The 18,462-nt window shown below is 53.8% G+C and overlaps 8 protein-coding genes across 8 annotated transcripts; 3 read left to right on the forward strand and 5 right to left on the reverse strand.

Annotated features, from left to right (window-relative positions):
- Nucleotides 1-777: 777 nt before the first annotated feature.
- GLOTRDRAFT_48565 (FMN-linked oxidoreductase) lies at nt 778-2,003 on the forward strand (the record flags this gene model as incomplete). The annotated part of the gene is made up of 3 exons (XM_007871678.1): nt 778-1,056; nt 1,111-1,540; nt 1,591-2,003. The coding sequence occupies 3 exons, from the start codon at nt 778-780 to the stop codon at nt 2,001-2,003; spliced, it is 1,122 nt and encodes a 373-aa protein (XP_007869869.1).
- A 207-nt stretch (nt 2,004-2,210) lies between these two features.
- Nucleotides 2,211-2,933, reverse strand: GLOTRDRAFT_48634 (P-loop containing nucleoside triphosphate hydrolase protein; the record flags this gene model as incomplete). The annotated part of the gene is made up of 1 exon (XM_007871687.1): nt 2,211-2,933. A coding segment is annotated over one exon (723 nt), but the record flags the coding sequence as incomplete, so codon positions are not given.
- Nucleotides 2,934-4,266: 1,333 nt separating this feature from the next.
- Nucleotides 4,267-5,979, reverse strand: GLOTRDRAFT_132891 (Aldo/keto reductase; the record flags this gene model as incomplete). The annotated part of the gene is made up of 13 exons (XM_007871795.1): nt 4,267-4,340; nt 4,400-4,430; nt 4,487-4,661; nt 4,715-4,728; nt 4,786-4,877; nt 4,937-5,004; nt 5,060-5,149; nt 5,204-5,329; nt 5,381-5,427; nt 5,493-5,552; nt 5,619-5,726; nt 5,781-5,885; nt 5,941-5,979. The coding sequence occupies 13 exons, from the start codon at nt 5,977-5,979 to the stop codon at nt 4,267-4,269; spliced, it is 1,029 nt and encodes a 342-aa protein (XP_007869986.1).
- Nucleotides 5,980-7,079: 1,100 nt separating this feature from the next.
- Nucleotides 7,080-8,853, reverse strand: GLOTRDRAFT_123122 (Aldo/keto reductase; the record flags this gene model as incomplete). The annotated part of the gene is made up of 13 exons (XM_007871796.1): nt 7,080-7,210; nt 7,271-7,301; nt 7,357-7,531; nt 7,591-7,604; nt 7,669-7,760; nt 7,822-7,889; nt 7,950-8,039; nt 8,090-8,215; nt 8,269-8,315; nt 8,370-8,429; nt 8,479-8,586; nt 8,643-8,747; nt 8,803-8,853. 13 exons carry the CDS (start codon nt 8,851-8,853, stop codon nt 7,137-7,139), a joined length of 1,041 nt encoding a protein of 346 aa, XP_007869987.1. The 3' UTR covers nt 7,080-7,136.
- Nucleotides 8,854-10,083: 1,230 nt separating this feature from the next.
- On the forward strand, nt 10,084-11,581 carry GLOTRDRAFT_132893 (uncharacterized protein; the record flags this gene model as incomplete). Its single annotated transcript, XM_007871935.1, has 7 exons — nt 10,084-10,304; nt 10,361-10,442; nt 10,500-10,724; nt 10,781-10,931; nt 10,990-11,187; nt 11,249-11,424; nt 11,489-11,581. The coding sequence occupies 7 exons, from the start codon at nt 10,084-10,086 to the stop codon at nt 11,579-11,581; spliced, it is 1,146 nt and encodes a 381-aa protein (XP_007870126.1).
- Nucleotides 11,582-11,864: 283 nt separating this feature from the next.
- GLOTRDRAFT_48572 (Pex19 protein) lies at nt 11,865-12,818 on the reverse strand (the record flags this gene model as incomplete). The annotated part of the gene is made up of 3 exons (XM_007871680.1): nt 11,865-11,975; nt 12,061-12,228; nt 12,339-12,818. Coding segments are annotated over 3 exons (759 nt in total), but the record flags the coding sequence as incomplete, so codon positions are not given.
- Nucleotides 12,819-13,240: 422 nt separating this feature from the next.
- GLOTRDRAFT_81118 (FAD/NAD P-binding domain-containing protein) lies at nt 13,241-15,862 on the reverse strand. Its single transcript, XM_007871797.1, has 11 exons — nt 15,782-15,862; nt 15,575-15,723; nt 15,278-15,514; nt 15,126-15,216; nt 15,006-15,076; nt 14,774-14,950; nt 14,592-14,713; nt 14,186-14,544; nt 13,788-14,125; nt 13,606-13,727; nt 13,241-13,551 (listed from the first exon to the last, which is right to left on the reverse strand). The coding sequence occupies exons 1-11, from the start codon at nt 15,795-15,797 to the stop codon at nt 13,533-13,535; spliced, it is 1,701 nt and encodes a 566-aa protein (XP_007869988.1). The 5' UTR covers nt 15,798-15,862; the 3' UTR covers nt 13,241-13,532.
- A 1,710-nt stretch (nt 15,863-17,572) lies between these two features.
- Nucleotides 17,573-18,034, forward strand: GLOTRDRAFT_132896 (uncharacterized protein; the record flags this gene model as incomplete). The annotated part of the gene is made up of 4 exons (XM_007871798.1): nt 17,573-17,628; nt 17,680-17,758; nt 17,871-17,975; nt 18,026-18,034. The coding sequence occupies 4 exons, from the start codon at nt 17,573-17,575 to the stop codon at nt 18,032-18,034; spliced, it is 249 nt and encodes an 82-aa protein (XP_007869989.1).
- Between the last annotated feature and the right edge of the window lie 428 nt (nt 18,035-18,462).

Here is an 18,462-nt window from a genome sequence, read left to right on the forward strand (position 1 = left end):
TGAAGAGTTATATCTGTACTGTGAGATCCGGGACACATAGCTAGGTAGAAGTACTATAGGTGGGTAAGTGACAAGTGATTCATTGAGTTTGGGATGCATAAAGTGAGTGGCGTGACAGCACCACCGAAAGAAAAATGATTTTGACTTCCAGGTTGCTTGATTTCTTGCGATTCACATGAGCAGTGGGATACACATAGAGGTGTCCATTCAAACTTAAAATACCACCAGGTTTTGCCTTAAGCTATCCAGAGAGTTAATACAGCATGCAGCGCCGCGAAGCAACATTCATGTGCTGTGGAAACCGAAGAAACTAGCCTCGAGGGATATTTCAAGCGAGGGAGATCCCTGAATATAGCACTAGTATACCCTTTCAATAATATACCCCTTCTGAAGCTCACGGGGGCCGAACGGAGTGTCTTTCCCTTCTCTTTCTCTCTCTCCTTCGATTTAATTTCTTTAATTTCTTTAATTGATCTAAAAGTCCACACCTATAGTACATAAGCCGCGCTGGTTGATGGCGAACACTCTTCTCACTCTCCTGGCCAATGAGGAGCCGCCATTCTTGGATGGCGCCAAGTATAGAGCCCACAACTGCTGAGTGAGCGAAAATAGCTGACCAAGCTGTAGGTTATGAAGAATACCTAGGTTCGTAAAGAACATAACGACCGCACCTTCAGGGAGCCTATAAGATGGCCCAGGTAACTTGGAGAGCAGTATCGTATCCTGCCACACGCGAAATTCACTGCCGGATTCACTGCAATTATTGCGCTTCAAGATATGTCCTCTGAACTCTCTTCTAACTCACATCTTTTCCAGCCCATCCAAGTGGGCAATGTACAGCTCGCTCACAGGGTTATTATGGCCCCCATGACCCGTTTCAGAGCCAAAGGGAATTACATCCCGTCTGATCTCACTGTTGAGTACTACGCACAGCGAGCGAGCGTCCCCGGCACGCTCCTCGTCACCGAGGGGACCTATATTGCCGAAAGGGCGGGCGGGTACGGCCCTACCGTGCCTGGCATCTGGAATGCGGAGCAGATCAATGCGTGGAAGAAGGTGAGCAGGACCTCGCATGTTTCCGAAGACACCCTAGCTAGAATACGATGGTAGGTGACTGCCGCGGTGCATGCCAAGGGCTCCTACATATTCTGCCAGCTCTGGGCACTGGGCCGGGGTGCATACCCCTCCCTCCTCGAGCAGCTCGGCCTGCCCTACGTCGCGCCCTCCGCCATCGCGCATCCCGATCAGACCCGCGCTCCTCGAGCTCTCAGTGTGGAGGAGATTGGCGAGTACACCGCGCTGTACGCACAGGCAGCGAGGAACGCGGTAGCAGCGGGCTTCGACGGCGTCGAGGTCCACGGCGCGAACGGCTACCTCGTCGACCAGTTTCTGCAGGACGTGACCAACCAGCGGACGGACGAGTACGGCGGCAGCGCGGAGAACCGGTCCCGCTTCGCCATCGAGGCCCTGGCGGCCATCACGCAGGCCATCGGGGAAACGAAGGCCGCGATCAGGCTGAGTCCCTGGGAGCTCTCCAATGGTGCGTACCCGTGCCCGCTCGGCTCGCTGCGCGCTGACTTGGCTTGCCAGGCATGGGCATGGCCGACCCCATCCCGACCTTCACGCACCTCGTATCGCGCATCAAGGCGCTCTTTCCCGCGCTCGCCTACCTGCACGTCACCGAGCCGCGCGTGCTCGGGCCCGCCGACCGCGCAGCCGTGCCCGCGGGCCAGTCGACCGACTTTGTGCACGCGGCGTGGCAGCCGAAGCTGCTGGTCGTCGCGGGCGGGTTCGATAGGGCGCTGGCGCTGCAGGCGGCAGCGCGGGGGAACGTGCTCGTAGCGTTTACGCGGTACTTTGTGGCGAATCCGGATTTGCCGAGGCGGTTGAGGGATGGCTTGGTGTTCAACAAATATAACCGGGACACGTTCTACACACCCGGCGCGAAAGGTTATATTGACTATCCTTTCGCGGAAGCTGAAGGTGCGGTGATGGGTGCGTGAGTGAGTGGAATTGATAGGTGGGGTTGGGTGTCGTCTTCATATCTAATGATGTGTGTATCGCAGTCTTTCATATCGTAAATGGTTCCATTCTACTTTTATTATTGATACATAGGATAAATGCAATGAGATGGTGGTATATAGTGTGATGAAAATATTATGAGGTATGCGAGGTATACTGTAGTACGGAGGCGCGCAAGGTCACAGCGCTCAAGTCTCCACGCGCCCCTTTTTGGTCTCCCTCTCTTCCTCCTCCACCCACCTCCCGACTTGCTCAACCGCCTCACGCGGGCAAGTCTTGTACATCATCAGGTAGCCCTGCAGGCTCGCCATCGAGAACCGCCCCTCGGGCACCTTCTCGGCGAACTGCGCGGCCAGGTCCTCCAGCTCGGTGTCTTTATCCTTCTCCGAGGGAACGGAGCCTTCTGAGTCTCCACCAGCCGGCTGGTAGAACACGCGGAAGAGCTCGCGCGCCTGGTGCGCGCTCGCGTACCCAAATTCGACATGCCGGTCCATGCGGCCGGGTCGGCATAACGCAGGATCGAGAGCCTCATATCTATTGGTCGTGGCGAATAGAATGCGGCCTTCGTGTGCGCCAATACCGTCGATGGCATTGAGAAGCCCGCTGAGAGTCACGCCGTTCCCAACAGAACTGGAGTCCTCATTCGACGAGGACGACTCGCGGCTAACCGTGTGCGCGAACGCTGCGTCGATATCCTCCATCACCGCGACGCACCGCTCCGGCAATTCAGAGATCAGCTGCGCCAGATCCGCGTCGTCGAGCCCCTTGCGCCCGATCGAGACGACGTACACGTCGAGCCCGAGCGCGCCCGCGAGGCTCTGGATGAGGCTCGTCTTGCCCGCGCCGGGCACGCCGTGCAGGAGGTACCCGCGGCGGAAAGGGATCCCGCGTGCGTGGTACCATTCCTTGCTCGCGAGGAACTCTTGCGCGTCGGCGAGCAGGGACTCCTTCACGCCCGGGGGCAGGATGATGGAGGAAAGCGGGCGTTTCGAGGCGGAGGCGAGCCGCCGCCAGCTGTGCCGCCCCGAGGAGTCGTAGACGAAGACGGAGGTGGACTGCGCACGGAGGGCGTCGTACGCGAATTTGGCATCCAGGAGGAGGGATTGAAGGAGGGTGGAATCCCGTGTGAGGAGGCGCAGCGTGAGCGTCTCGAAGCGCCCGGGGTAGCTCGGCAGCGGGTCGGAGCGGCGGTGCACGAGCAGGCAGCGGTGTTTGTACCAGAGGACGTGCGGGACGTCGAGTGCGGGGAGGAAGGAAAGCCGGCGCCATGTGAGGTCGGTCGTCGCATCGTCCTCGTCGTCGTTGTCGTGCTCGCCAAAGGTGAGGTCGCGCGTGGTGACCTCAATAGAGCGCGCGCGGCGCCACGCCGGCTGCTTAGACAGCCAGACGAGCAGCCAGGCGTGCGCGGCGCTGTCATCTGGGAATGAGGCGGTCAAGAAGAGGGCGGAGAGGAGACGGGTGCGGAGGAAGAAGAGGCAGGAGCTCAAGGAGGACAGTGCGCCTCCGGCAAAGAGGATGCGGAGGTAATCGAAGACGGCAGAAGGCGAGACGAGCTGGGGGATGGAGGAGAGGCCGAGGGTGGATGCGACAGCGGCCATGGCGTTGAACCAGGGCCGACCTCTGTCTGACGAGAATTACGGCCACGGCCTTTATTCACAATGTCTCTCGAGGTGACTCGGGGCGCAGCCGAAAGGTCCTGGGCGGCGCAGGGTGCCGGAGCGCTTCCGCTCACGGCTACACTACCTATTTGCAATCCAGGACCAAAGTTTGCGAGAAATCTTTCAGCTCGAGGGCGGTCTTCTGCACACAAGAGTCCTGGAGCAGTCGCGGGTCGAAACGTCTGTGCAAGTACTTAGCTGTCCAAGTGCTTTCAGTCCCACGTCAGTAAGCCGGAACACTCAAGTCATCAATCAGATCATCGTCGTGAACTCGCCGATATCAGTGGCGGTGCAATGCCGTGGAGGGCATAAATAACTCCGTGTGGCTGTGGCGTTTTCGAGTCCTTGTGTACCTCTATGATGCGTGCCTCACTGTCCATCCTCAATGCAAGTTCGTTTGGACGCGTCTGAAACACAAGGACGCCACTGCTTCCAAGGCATTCCAGGCATTTAAAAAAGATCAGGTAGGTCATGTCTCTTTTTGTAACCCCATGACGCATCGTGTCTTCCTTGTCCGAACCGCTCACTCAATTCTGCAGTTATTGGTGTCCTTAGACTTGATTATGTTGGCAGACCTGTCCGTAATCTAGTGGAAGTACGGGCTGCAGCTCCCCTTTACCGAATCCCATGCTTCATTCAGCACCTGGACAACTTCCTCCGCTTTTGACAGACGAAGCTCAGTCACAACGGCCCAGATCAAGAGGACAAAAAGGACTCACGCAGCGGTCCCTTCTCCAGATCTACCAGGTTCTACCACAGAGGTCGTTGTCAGCCCTGGGCAGTACCGACAGTACTCTCGGGCTCACCTCCTGTGTATGCTTCACACTTGAAGCGCCAATGATGACCGAGTCGCCGTGCTCCCGCTTGAGCAAGCTGTGGTGCGCCACCCAGCGCAGCGCAACCTCGGCCATCGTCAGGCCGTGCTTTTCCGCGACCGCCTTAATGGACTCGAGCGCGTGGAAGTGCGTGTCCGTAAAGTACCTGTGTTCGAGATTATAATGAGAGGATCACCCGGTGGGGTCGCATGGGCTCACCTCTTGCGTGCTATCTAGGCGGGTTGAACAGCTGTTAAGACGCCAGACGCTACGAATGAGAGGGAGCTCACCTTGCCTACAAGCGTCTCAGGATCAAACCGGGATCCCTTCTCCGCCGGTGCGTCGGGCGACATGTACCGTCCAGTGAGGTATCCGCCAGCCACTGCCGGTAAGGGCATGCACAATCAGCGACTCGAATCGGCGTAGTAATGACAAACGCACGGGGGTTAAACTCGTAGAAACTGATCCCGAATTTCCGGAGGCACGGGAACAGTTCGGGCTCGACTCCGCTGTACATACATCAGTCAATACCCACGGAATGGCTTCAACGATACAGAGACCCACCGGTGAAGGGCATTGTACACGCCCTGGTACACGGTCGGCGCGATCCACCCGTTCTTCCTGCAGATCATGACCATCTCGGCCACCTCCCATCTACCCCAACAGTAAATCAATGCTATGATATCAATCTCGAGGGGCGAAGCTCACGCAGCGTAGTTGCTGACCCCGAACCGGTCAAAGTAGCCCTCCTTATAGAGGTCGTTGACCGCTTTCAACGTCACTTCATATGCAACAGTTCTGTCTGGGCCGTGCAGGTAAAACATGTCAATGTGCCTGGATACGGCGGTCAGTGCTACTCAATACAAGTAATTGGTTGGAACGTACTTGGCATTCAGGGCATTCAGGGAGTCGAAGAAGTGTTTACGAAGGCTCTACAGGATGTCAATTCATCAGTAAGTGGAGTAGAAAAAAGCATCCTGAACGAGGACGCGCGCACCTCGGGAGTGTGCGAGATATCCACGGGAGCGCCAGGGAGCGCCTGAACAATAGGGTTGTCCTACGTTGCATCCGCGACTCATTAGAGAACACACTACATACAAAGAAGCAAGAAAACAGCACGCACCTTGGTTGGGTAGAGCTTGGTGTGCACCTTCAGGCCTCGCTTCGCCCAGTCCAGCTTGCCGAGGTACTCTTCGGACGTCCCGCCGATGTAGATGCGGGCGGTATCCACCTTATAGGGGGATATATCACGTTCTTAGCACTGGGCTCAATGGAAAAGACGCACCTCGTAGTGTCCGTGCGATTGGAACACATCAAGAATCGCCGCGCAGTCTTCCAAGTCGGTGACTCGCGCGCCGTCTCTGCCCGGTTCACCAAAAGTCATCGCGCCCTAGGAATATCTCCTTGAGAGGAGATCTCTTAGTATGGATGGAAGATGTACCGACCATGACAATGTTCAGAGGGATCTTCTGAGCGGGGTTCATGGTGGATGACACAGCGGATCCGTCTCTGCACTCGAAGGGTCAAACGTGAACTTTAATGCTGGTTTCGCTACATGACTCGGATGCTCGTGCTATATAGCCCAGACGATGCTTAAGCCGTGGCCTGCGCGTCTTCGCGGCAGTCTTTCATGTTCCCCGGAGATAACGATCCGGATGCGCGGCAGGGCGACGAAGACGGCCGGAAGATGCAAGTCCGTACTTGTCGGAGAAGTGCAGTCGTCATGAGGGCTTGAGTAGTAATCCATGTATTATTGCCCGAAGTGACACGTCAAACATGAGAGGTACGTATATATGTCAGCAGCGTCATTCGAAGGATTGGATATAACACCCACATCTTAGCGCGGTGTTGAAGACTCTCAAGGTATGTAGTCCAGGCGGTCACGCCGAGTTTGGGCCAACGGCTCCTTAGACTGCGTCCGTGAAGGTGTACTCTGCCGATTTCACGTCAGCCAACGTGAGTCTCAGGGGCAGCTGTTGAAGGTCAGGAACGAAACCCGGCAAAGGAGCCGGAAAGAGTATGTTGCATGGGAGTGTCAATTGATGAATTTTACGAGGAGCCTCATACCAGTGCGCCTATAAGAAAGCTCTCAGAACAGCGAGTGAAGTTTGTACATGCGCAAAGCTTGAAGTTGGCTGCTAAGAACACGAGTGTAGATTACCTTCTCCATCTTATTCGTGAAGTCGGAAGGGACTATCAAGTCCCCTTGGCGGTCGTAAGTCACTTATTGGCATCAGTGGCAGGGATCTGGGGTAACTTGATTGAGATAGAGCGGCTGCGATTTGATGGAACCACGATGAACATCCTATGCACCTGCATGAAGATCATGAGCAGGCAGATTGAGGGTAAGATAGGGTGGCTGAAACGAGAAGAACGAACGCGTTTGCAGCCCCGGGCCCACGGCGGTGGACATGTCAGTCACGACTCCCTGGTAAGACCAGCTGATCCTCCGCGCCAGCTAGTCACAGAGTCGATAATTCTTCCGGTAGTGAGTAAGCGTGAAGTCAGGCCATGTCACGTCTCCCCAGCATTCAAAGGACACTACCACGGACGCAAGTCGGTACCACTTCAGAGAAGATGCATTGCATTCTGCTAATTGATGTTACACAGTTGATTGAAATTACATGAACGTGCCTAGAAATCAGTGATGGTACGTGGTACAAGTCGGCTTGACCAGCTCCCAAGCTTCATCCACCGCTTGTACGACGTCCTCGGCTTCAAGCGGACACGTGTCAGCCACAGCAAAGTGATATCTGGACGGGTAAGAGAACTCACGTAGCGGGCCCTTCTCCAGATCGTCCAGGTTCTGCCATGAACGCAATAAGTATCAGCGCGCAGAGAAAGAAGGGCAGTGCACGAACCTGCTCGATATGTTTGACACTGGAAGCACCGATGATGATCGAGTCGCCGTACTCCCGCTTCATGAGGCTGTGGTGGGACACCCAGCGGAGGGCGATCTCCGCCATCGTCAGGCCGTGCTTGTCCCCGGCCGCCTTGATACCCTGGAGCGCGCGGAAGTACGTGTCGTTGAAGTACCTAGCGGGACACGCATGTGAGGTGCGAGAGTACCGGATGGCGGGCGTAGGTGAGCTCACCTTTTACGGTACAGCTGGAGAAGAGATGCGGGTCATGTTTGAGACCGCTCTGGCGACGAGCGTCACTGTGGAGCTTACCTTGCCCACAGGCCTGTCAGGATCGAACCGAGAACCCTTTTCAGATGGCGCATCTGGGGACAGGTACCGACCGGCAAGATAGCCTCCGCCTACTGTGGATATTTGGATAATGAGCCACACATTCCACGCTGTATGCTTTCTGCTCGAACGTACAGGGATTGAACTCGTAGAAACTGATGCCGAACTTCCGCAGGCATGGGAAGAGCTCCGGCTCGACCATCCTGGAAATGCACGAATAAAATGAGTCAATGGTGGGGGAGACGAAAGGCAGGATGAATCACCGGTGGATGGCGTTGTAGATGCCTTGGTACGCGGTGGGCTGGATCCAACCGTTCGCTCTGCAGAGGGTGACGATCTCGGCCACTTCCCAACTATTTGGAGCATTTAAACAGATGCGTATCGGCATAGGATGGGCACTTACGAGGTGTAGTTGCTGATGCCGAAACGGTCAAAGTAACCCTCCTTGTAGAGGTCGTTGACGGCTTTCAGCGTCACTTCATATGGAGTGTTCCTATCGGGGCCGTGGAGGTAGAACATGTCGATGTGGCTGGGTACAGGTGTAGTCAGCGATATAGAGGAACAGGCGCGCAAGACACCTACTTGGTGTTCAATGCCTTTAGCGAGTCGAAGAAATGCTTGCGGAGGCTCTGAAAGAATTCGATCAGACTCAGGCGGGGTAACTGGCGACCAGTACTACGTACCTCGGGAGTATGAGATATATCCTGCGGCGCATCGGGGAGTGTGGCGCCCACGGGGCTTTTCTGAATCCTGTTAGGAGCATGAGACAAGTGAAATGCCGAATTTGCTTACGAAGGTGGGGTAAAGCTTGGTGTGCATCTTCAGGCCGCGTTTCTGCCAGTCCAGCTTGCCAAGATATTCTTCCGACGTCCCACCAACGTATACTCGGGCGGTATCAACCTAGCCGGACGGAAGGATCAATCCAACATTTCCTTAGTGCACAATCCGTCTCGTACCTCGCAGTGTCCGTGCGACTGGAACACGTCAAGGATTGCAGCACAGTCCTTCAGGTCAGTCACCCGCGCGCCGTCCTTGTCCGGCGCACCGAACGTCATCGCGCCCTAGATATAATTGTTTTTCAGCGGACGTCACTGCCAGATGATTTGATACACTGACCATTACGATGTTCAGCGCGCTCTTCTGAGTGGGTTTCGTGGCGGACGACATGGTGACAAGCTATCTGGAGGGGGCAATGTGCACTAGGCGTTGCTCGCTCGTGGACGGCCTATTTGTATTCCAGGCAACTTTCAAGCCGTAGCTTGCGCGTCCTGGCGGCATAGCGTCACGGCTTTCGTCTTCTATGACTCTTCGAAGAGATAAGGATGCAAGGATTACGAGGACGACGACCGGGAGATAAAACACAGCGATGATCGGGAGGGACCATACAATCGTGAGACGGGAAGTCCCTCCGTCACCAACATCGTTGCAGGGAGCCGAGAAAGTAAACTCAAAGTAGACTCCCTGCATCTGGACATTAACGTTTAGCAAGTCACCAAGTTTAATTCAAGACAGAGTCACACAAGTTCCGAGTCCCACAAGTGACCTTTCGTGTATGGCGAAAGGAACTCCAACCGAGAAACAGAATAGTAATCACAGTTACCAGCAGCGGTCGTATGTCTAATCGATGTGGCTTTGAATCATCCCGCTGCCTGCCGCGAGCGCGATGGATGCATCCGGCTCGAATCGGGCTTCCAAGTCGTCTGAGAAATGTTTCATGGCTCCTAGGGGACAAAACCTTCACCGTATTCCAGGAGTCTGCTTGCGCCGTTATGCTTAAGCAAAACGCATTATACGTTTTAACTTGTCCGAAACGGAAAGTCCGCACGTACCAACTGAGTCAAGGGCCACCGAGGGATGAATATATTCTCCCAACTATTCTCCTGTGAGCTCATGAATCTAAGATCGCTTTATCAACGATCTGACCGAATCGACATTGACTCGACTATCGGATCCGCTGCCGTCCGATGACCGTATCGTCAAACTTCCACTTGAAGCCCTCAACTTGAAGCATAAACTATGGCCAGTTGAGGGGCAGCCGCAGGTAAATCTAGGTTGCGACTCGTATTTGACGTGCATGGGGCTGAATATGTCGTTCTAGAGTCGAGTTTGACGAAAAGAACGACGTAGCATCCGATGGATCGCAGACTTGCGGTCACAACGCCGTAACTCCATGTCTACGATGACCGGGTCGTCGAAGATAGCGGAAACAAATGCAGGTGCCGCGGAGGCCACGCCAGCACCGGCAGGAACAGAAGTTACTGAATAGCTGAATAATGCAGGAACGGGGTGGAACAGTAGAGAACCCGAGACCTCCACAGACATCCTGTATAAGAGCAAGGTAGCAGTACACCTATTCGCCATCTTGTTATTTGTGCCACCCTCCGTGTACCTGCAGACATGTCTTTCTGGCAACCCCCTCCTCCTCCCAAAACCAAGCTCGGGCGCTACCGCCAGCTCGCTCCAACCGCCAGCGTTCATGTCTCTCCGCTCTGCCTTGGTGCCATGAGTATCGGCGACAAGTGGGCCGGTATGGGGGCGATGAACAAAGAGTCCTCGATGAAGCTCCTGGACGCTTTCTTTGAGGGCGGCGGGAACTTCATCGACACGGCTAACAACTAGTCAGTTCTCATTGCCTTGTCGTTATTACTTCGTTAGCTAAATTGTATGGCTGAAGTCAAGACGAGTCGTCAGAGGAAATCATAGGCGAATGGATGGAGACGAGGGGCATCCGCGATCAGCTCGTGATTGCTACGAAGGTATGTACCCGTGTCCTCGTAATTCACGTCCGATGTTCATGCCTCTGTCTCTTGCAGTACACCACGAACTACAAGAACGCCGACGACTCTGTCTCTATCAAAGTCAACTTTACGGGCAACCACGTGAAATCCATGGCAATGAGCGTCCGCGATTCTCTGCGCAAGCTCCGCACGGACTACATCGACATCCTCTACGTGCACTGGTGGGACTACAACACCTCGGTCGAGGAGGTGATGGACGGCCTCCACCGCCTCGTCATGCAGGGCAAAGTGCTCTATCTAGTCAGTACGGCCTTGATTTCAAGAGGTATCGAGTGCTGATTCAGGGTTGTTTTCAGGGCGTGTCCGACACACCCGCGTGGGTTGTCGCGAAGGCGAACCAGTACGCCCGCCTGACGGGGAAGACGCCCTTCGTAATCTACCAGGGCGCGTGGAACGTCATGCAGCGCGATTTTGAGCGAGATATAATCCCCATGTGCCGCGCCGAAGGTATGCACGCCACATTGAATCACCTCGGCCCGCCTGTTTATTGACTTCACATACGAAGGTATGGCGCTGGCGCCTTGGAACGTCATCGCCGCGGGCCACTTCCGCACGGACGAGGAGGAAGAACGGCGCCGGAAGACCGGCGAGAAAGGGCGTACCATCTTTGGGCCCAACTGGGAGCGCACGGAGGACGAGAAGAAGATGTCCCATGCGCTCGAGAAGGTTGCGAACGAAGTTGGCGTCAAGTCGCTCACAGCTGGTGCGTATTCTGCCTTGGTGGTATGCTCGCGAGCCTCGTTAACCCATTCTCGATATGATAGTTGCTATCGCCTACGTCATGCACAAAACACCCTACGTCTTCCCTATTATTGGAGGCCGCAAGGTCGAGCAGCTCCAGGACAACCTCCAGGCACTGGATATATCTTTGACGGATGAACAAATCAAGTTCTTGGAGAGCATCCTACCGTTCGATCCCGGCTTCCCGCATAGCATCCTCGTGAGTGATCCATGCCACATCGTCTTCCGCACCTTATCGCTGAATAGTTACTCCATCCATACAGGGCAATGGCACAGACTCCGCGCCATGGTTTAAGATCAATGCGCCTTTCGACAGAGTCGAGGCCCAGAAGCCCATTCGCCCAACCCAGAACTGACCTGAGATTCCCAGTGTTGTTGTCGTGGGGCTTTCGAACGGAGTGGATCTGTAATATAGCGTGTAATCAACAAACAAGAATTTACTCAGTTCCATCCACCACTTCTGAATTCCTGAGCGGTAAGTCCGGCGACGAAAGGGAATGATCGGACGGACGAAAACTGGTAGAGATGTCTGATCCGATATAAGTACATATAGATTCCCCATGAGGCGTATCAGGCGCTCGAACGCGCATCATACCATTCGGTCTGGCCCACCTCGAACTGACCTGTTGACAGCATATGTCATGAAATCGTACACCCGTCTGGAACTTTAGGCAAGCCGTCTGCCCCCATCTCAAATCCGGGAGGTAATGGACCCATAATCTCTGACGGTGGTGAGCCGTGCGATTGCATCTGTACAAGCAAGGTCAATTTTGAAACACGGGTCATAACGAAAGGAGAGACGAGAGGTCTCGACCGGAGGTAGAAAATAGCCCACCTCGTTCATTAACTCCACTATTGTCTTGCCCTTCTCGGCATCTTCATCCGAGTAACCTGGCTCCTCAAAGATCTGTACAATCTTCGTCACGCACTTGTATTGTTGTTGGTATCGAGACTTGTCCGCATCGGAGAGCGTGGCGGCATTTTCAGACAGGTAAGAAGGGAACTGAGAGATGTGGGACGGTGAATGTGAATGTGACGATCAGTAGTTGGCGCGAATGCAATTATTTGCCATATGGTCAGAACGCAGGACTCAGAGAAGGATAGATGCCTCACCTTATCATGCAATTCCTTCAAAGGCTCATATAGCACCTCCTTGCTCATTAACTGCGACATCATACTCTCCAGCAGCCCCTGGAGTTCGCCCTCCTCTCCCTCGCCTAGCGTACCATTGAGCTGCTTCAGCAGTGCCTCCAGAGATTCGTCCGAGGTAGCATTGGCGTCCGCTTGCATTGCACTCTCGCTACTCTCGAGCTTCTCCATCGCCTGCCTGATACTTCTCTGAAAGGCATCATCGACCTCCTTCTCCGTCGCCTTATCCTTCCTTTCTCCAGGATCTTCCTCCTCATCTTTCCGCTTCCCAATCGCCTCGTCCATCCCCTCCACCAGCATAGCCTCCCAAGCTGCCGCGAACGCCTTGGCTTTCTCCTTGTCTTCTTCGCTGAGAGTCATACCACTTCCAGATCCCTCCCCACTCAGTGACATTTCTCGCATGAGCGTCTCCATGTTTTTCTCTAGTTCCTTCGCAAAGTCCGACTCCTCCTGCGACGCTTCATTCGTGGCCACGGTGGGCTTGGGAGCAGTTGCTGATGCATTAGCCGACCCTTGCAACTTGGTGGGCTGAGAAGGAGCAGGGGCGTTGAACTGTTCCACGACATCTGTGCGTATACCGTTACGATCACGATCATCCTAAGCCTGCTATATAGACCAACCGCCCCGGATAGTAGTCACGCGTACTTACCGTCCAAGTCGTCTACATCCTCGTCAATTTCGACTTTCATTTTCCCTGACGCCATGACTCAAGAGTTGTTAGGTACTGTAAGCAGTGGGGGACGCAATGAAGGATTCGGTCGTGAGATATCGGCTGTCCGGGGTAATGAATGTGATCAATATCGAAGTGCCCCGAGTTACCCCTAGCTTAGGGTTTCTGTCGTATAAGTCGCGATTGATAACAACCACTCGTCTATGATTTCACGATGCAATATACATCCTAATAGTATGTCCATTGTAGACTATTCACTACTGACATGAAGGGCATAAGGTTAAGAGATGTAGGAAGAAGTGAAGAATAGTCTATGCTCTATAGTGATCACGATAAAGTCTAGGAACAGGCAAAGGAGCGACTTCGTCAGACAGATTATGCCAAACACGAGGACGGATCGTTAAACAACTAACACAGGAAGAGGTATGAGAATCAAGCGATTTATCGCATTATGAGGTGTTTTATGATGGGCGCTTTTAATCCCAGGTTTATTCCCGGCTCACATCGCTGTACCCAACAAGTGAGTCGCCCAAATCGCATCAACATATATGTGAGGCGTACCGTCCGAAGAACTTAACCTTCATCCAGTCAAGAGCCACCAACGCCCGATTCCGGAAAGAGAATAAGGTACTGAGATAGGCGCTCCGCCAGAAGAGGTACGTCGCCACACCCCCAGTAGCGAGCTGAAATACAAACCCCGATCAGCAAGACACTTTATAGGCACAGGGACAAACAGCACGTACATTCCCGCTGCCAAAGATTGGCAAATCCGCAATAGCCTTCTCAGATCCGATATACGCCAGCGAGCCCTGGTGACTGTAGTGGAACGGCCGCAACTTCTCCAGCTTCATGAGCTGCTTCTGCAGGTTCTCAACTTCCGTCTTTTGCTCCTCGGCCTTAATAGGGTCGGCCTGAAGAGCCTTCAGCTGCTTCTCCAGAGCGTCCTTCCTGGCAATAGAGTTGAACAGTCGAGCAAGGTAAGCGCCTTCTTGCGTGGCAACTTGCGCGGTGGGCGCGTACTGCGTGGCGGTGCAGTCACCCAAGGCAAAAATCGACTCGGCACCCTTCAGACGCAGGTGATCTGGGAAACGCACGATGAATCAAGGCCTGGGCTGAGGGGTAAGTGCAGAACCAAACGCACCATCAACCGTCAAACCCCTCCTATTAGTCTGGGTCTCGGGCAACTTCGCGATCAAATCCGCGGTGAGCTTTCTCATCTTGTTCCCGCCAGCCCACACGATCAGGCCCATTGGCATCTCCTTAGTGCTCCCATCCGGCATCTTGACCACAACGCTCTTCTCCTTGATCTCCTTCACCATCGTCTTCGTCAGGACGTCGATCTTGGCCTCCTTGAACGTCGACTCGGTGTACTCAATCAGCTGCTTGCTGAAAGAGGGGAGCACGGTGGGGAGGGCCTCCACGAGCGTGATGCGGATGCGCTCGGCCAGCTCAGGGTACCATTGCTTCAGATCGTCCGTCAGGAAGTCGTGCAATTCACCACTAGAACGAGGTCAAAAGAGAAGATCGTGGTAAGTGAATGAACACACCTAAGCTCGACACCTGTGGGTCCGCCTCCGACTACGACCATGTGCAGTAATCGGTCGATCTCCTCGGGGCTCTGTCCCGGGAAGGCAGCCGACTCGACGCAATCCATGAATCGTGTTTGGAACTAAGGGCAAACAGGATCATTTATCGTCCAATGATTCAATTGGGCACGGAACAGACTGACCTTCTCAGCATCATGAAGCTCCTTCATGAAACATGCATGTTCCGCCACCCCAGGAATATTGAACGTCTGTGTCTCCGCCCCAACGGCATAGACAAGGTAGTCGTATGGGATCGTCGTGGACCATACTTGACCTTGGATATCGGAAGTGTCTGAGAAAGTCACTGTCTTCTTAAGAGGCTGCATAACGAATAAATCAGGACCACCTGTAAACTGAAGGCGGAAGGTCACGTACATCGACATCAGTCGCCTCGGCTTCGATGACAGACACCTTCCGCTTTTTATGGCGGGCGACGTAGCGTGTTGCTGCAAAGCGGTCAAGAGGTTTGACTGATCCACAATGGGGAAAACTCACGCTGAATAATAGATCGTGGTGTCACTGTCCCAACAGCAACGCTAGGTAGCAGTGGTGTGAACAGGAAGTAATTCCGAGGGCTGATTAGGATCTGGACGAGACGATTCGTTTCGCTTCGGATTACAACCGCAATATGCAAGCGCGTCACTTACGACATTGTAATCCTCCGTATCCAGAGTCTTCAACAAACTCGTCGCTCCCCATCCACTACCCAAGATAACCAACGTCTTCTTCTCCGGATCAAAGTCCAGCTGCTCGCCAGGATGCTGCTCCCTCTTTGCATAGTAATAGAACGCTCCGCCCGAAGCTACCACGGTGACCAGCGTAATTGTACCTAGCGTCTGCAAAAACCTCCTCCATAGCGATAATTTTGGAGGCGTGGGGGATACCTGACGCGTCCGGTCTTCTTCAGTTTAATCCCTGAGAAAACGCTTATGGAGAACACGTACCTCTGGTCCTGAGCTGCCTGCTGTTGCACTGGCACTTCTCCTCACAAGCTGGAACTGCGCTGGAGACCGCGGCTTCACGTGCGAGAGGAGGAACGGCGCAGACCTCGTCGAGGAAGGCCTAGGCAGCGACCGCGCCACGACGGACCGTGCTGGCTTCGGCTTGAGAATCTGTGTTCCCGCTGATTTCAAAATCAAGACACCACTTACCACGACAGAGCGACATAGCTGGATGTCGTCGGGGACGGCGAGGACGTGTTGAAGAAAGATGAGTGCTCTTGCAAGTTTTTCTGGGGTTTCGGGCGGATTCGTGTCTGCGACGCCGCCTCCGGCGATGGGCGCCGATGATGTAATTGGCTCGCTGCGCTATAAGTTCCCGGTCACGTCGCCCTCATGATCATCATGTCCTCGTGCTCATCGTGTCTGGCGTTCCCCTCGATGTTACTGGACGACCGAGTCTATCGCGCTGCACCCGACGTTTGGAATATGAAGAGCCCGCAGAGTCGAACAACGTCCTATAGTAGGAGATAGTAATGCGCGCCGACAAAGAGAGGATAGGCTCCAAAGACCTTAAAAGTGAGTATATTTACAGGCCCAAGGAAATATCCTGGACGGCGCATCATCTTCACCGCCGTCGGCGGCGGGACTTCTACGACGACCGCAACTATAACCCGCGCACGGCATCCTCGCCCTGAAGGATGGTCTCATGTGATATCTACGGAGAAACTGCTGTAGCTGCGAGCCGCCGTCCTGGTGATTCGCAACCGACGTCCTCGAAATCATCCTTCATAATGTACGCGACCTTCTGCTAGGTGCTAAAGTACATGTCGATGTCGATAACTTCGTTGGAGGGCTAAGCTTGCCAGATCCGTCCCTGGAACAAGGTGCGGATGTGTCGAAGCTTGGTGTTTCGATGAAACCTTTAGGCGGACCCAAACTTGCAATGTTCTTCTCTTGCTGCCTCTCTGGCAAGCTGGTTACTGCTCCTATCTTGCCCACCGAATGACGCGGTCCAAGCTACGAGAATGCATGAACTTCCCCACATTATACTGAACTTACGATGGCACCATCAAGCAATGTCGCATCAGATGGAGTCGCAGCATTCACCACAATGAATACGAAATCTAGGTGTGAGTCCTCGGTTTCTGGTAACGCTTAGACGTACTCATCATTATAAGTTACTTCACTACTGTCCACATCAGGTAATGTAGGTCCTTGTTGCCTTAGCGGTTCTTGTCAGTTCATCTACCTTCCCATCTTAAACATATTCGGGCACAGGTGAGTTGCAGATTCCAAATACACGACTCTCCACTGCCGCACTATGGAGGACAATATCCAATAATTCAATGTCATCATTGTCACTGCCGCCCTAGAGTGGATAAGATGACCACAAGTGATGGTCATTGCTGAGTGGCTACTTTTGCCTTCGAAGCTGTTGAGCAACTCATGGCAGATGGCGGAACCGGTACTAGAGGCGCCTCCTCCTTCAGCATATCGCCGACGGAGCGACCATCTCTATTCACCGAGGAAACGCAATCAGGGCCGATATCCTGCCCCCAGCTGGGATATTCATATTATGTCGGAGATGTCTCCTTCAAGATCTATCGCATACATGCGAGGTTAATCATCTGCTTCCCTCTCGACTCTGCAGAGTCAGTACGGACTAATGTCGATAAATCCTTGAATTGTGCACTATATCGCAGACCGACCTTAGGAGACGCTATAGTGTCATACTGGCTCCGCGGGCATTTGTGGCGGTTCGTTGTATGTATGGTTTCTCCATCCGCAGTGATATCTTCAGGCGGCACGCCACAAGTCTGCGCCACGGCGTATAAATGCACCCTCATCTGGGGCATTCAATGTTTCCCTGCTGGGAGCTGGCTTCGTAATGGAAACCACATATAGCGATGGTAGTTCTGATTGCTCCTGACGCTCGACTACATATATGGTCCAGGCTTCACTCAGACTCGAATGCTGAACTCAAATCTTTCTGCACCGAGGATGCAACCGTCGCTCACGATTGGTGTGGTGTTTATCGGAGCCACCGTATCGACCGTGTATGTCTCGTCCTGCTTTAGTAGGCGCATGCTGACCTTCTGATTTAACAGTCTTTACGGGCTTACGTTTGGACAAACGTGGAGGTACTTCAGGACCTATGCGCACGACAAGCTTGCGCTGCGAATCATGGTACGTACACTGCTGCCTCATTCCAATGGATGTAGTGAGTGGGTTGTGCTTTGAGGTTGCGACAACATTCCTGGTACATCATGGCACCTGACGTACCTGAGGCCAATGACAGGCGCTCATCACCGTTACAGTTGGACACTACCCACCAGAGTCTGTTGTCTCATTTGCTTTGGTCCTGCCTCGTTCGCAAGCCATCAATTTTGAACGCGACGCCATGGTAGGTTACATGTGTGCTGCTTTTCGCACCTGATATCTCGTAATCTACAGGAGCTATAACGTATGTTCCATCCGTTCCACCCGTACTGGATTTATTCTTGATAGCGGTGTTATGCAGAGGGAGCTGTCATCCCCACGGTACTCATGTACTCATTCGCTAGACTTTCCTAGCTGAACAATCTATCTCCAGCAGATTATCATCTTCATTGCACAGTGGTAAGCAGCGATAACCACTGTTGGGATTTCAAGGATTTTAAGGAGTGTTTCAGCTCGCTTTTATATAAGACGGATGTGGTCTCGTGAGCATGCCTGCTCTACATATACAGGAGAGTACGTACTCATTGAGCCCAGTCGGACGGCGTAAAGTTTCGTTCCTACTTGTCCGTTTGCAACTTTTGACAGGTTTTCAACTAGCTCGCTGATCATTTTATCCCAGACGTTTGGAGCTGTATTGGAATTCTGTAAGGCGCCTTGCCTCCGGAGCTGAG

The sequence above is a fragment of the Gloeophyllum trabeum genome (genome assembly GCF_000344685.1).
Source record: "Gloeophyllum trabeum ATCC 11539 unplaced genomic scaffold GLOTRscaffold_00015, whole genome shotgun sequence".
NCBI lineage: Eukaryota > Fungi > Basidiomycota > Agaricomycetes > Gloeophyllales > Gloeophyllaceae > Gloeophyllum > Gloeophyllum trabeum.

What these genes read in the sequence shown, in the direction of transcription:
- GLOTRDRAFT_81118 (XM_007871797.1), bottom strand. An exon ending in ATACGGAGGATTACAATGTC is followed by an intron (nt 15,217 to 15,277) that starts GTAAGTGACGCG and finishes CGTCTCGTCCAG; the next exon opens with ATCCTAATCAGCCCTCGGAA. An exon ending in CCGAGGCGACTGATGTCGAT is followed by an intron (nt 14,951 to 15,005) that starts GTACGTGACCTT and finishes TTCGTTATGCAG; the next exon opens with CCTCTTAAGAAGACAGTGAC.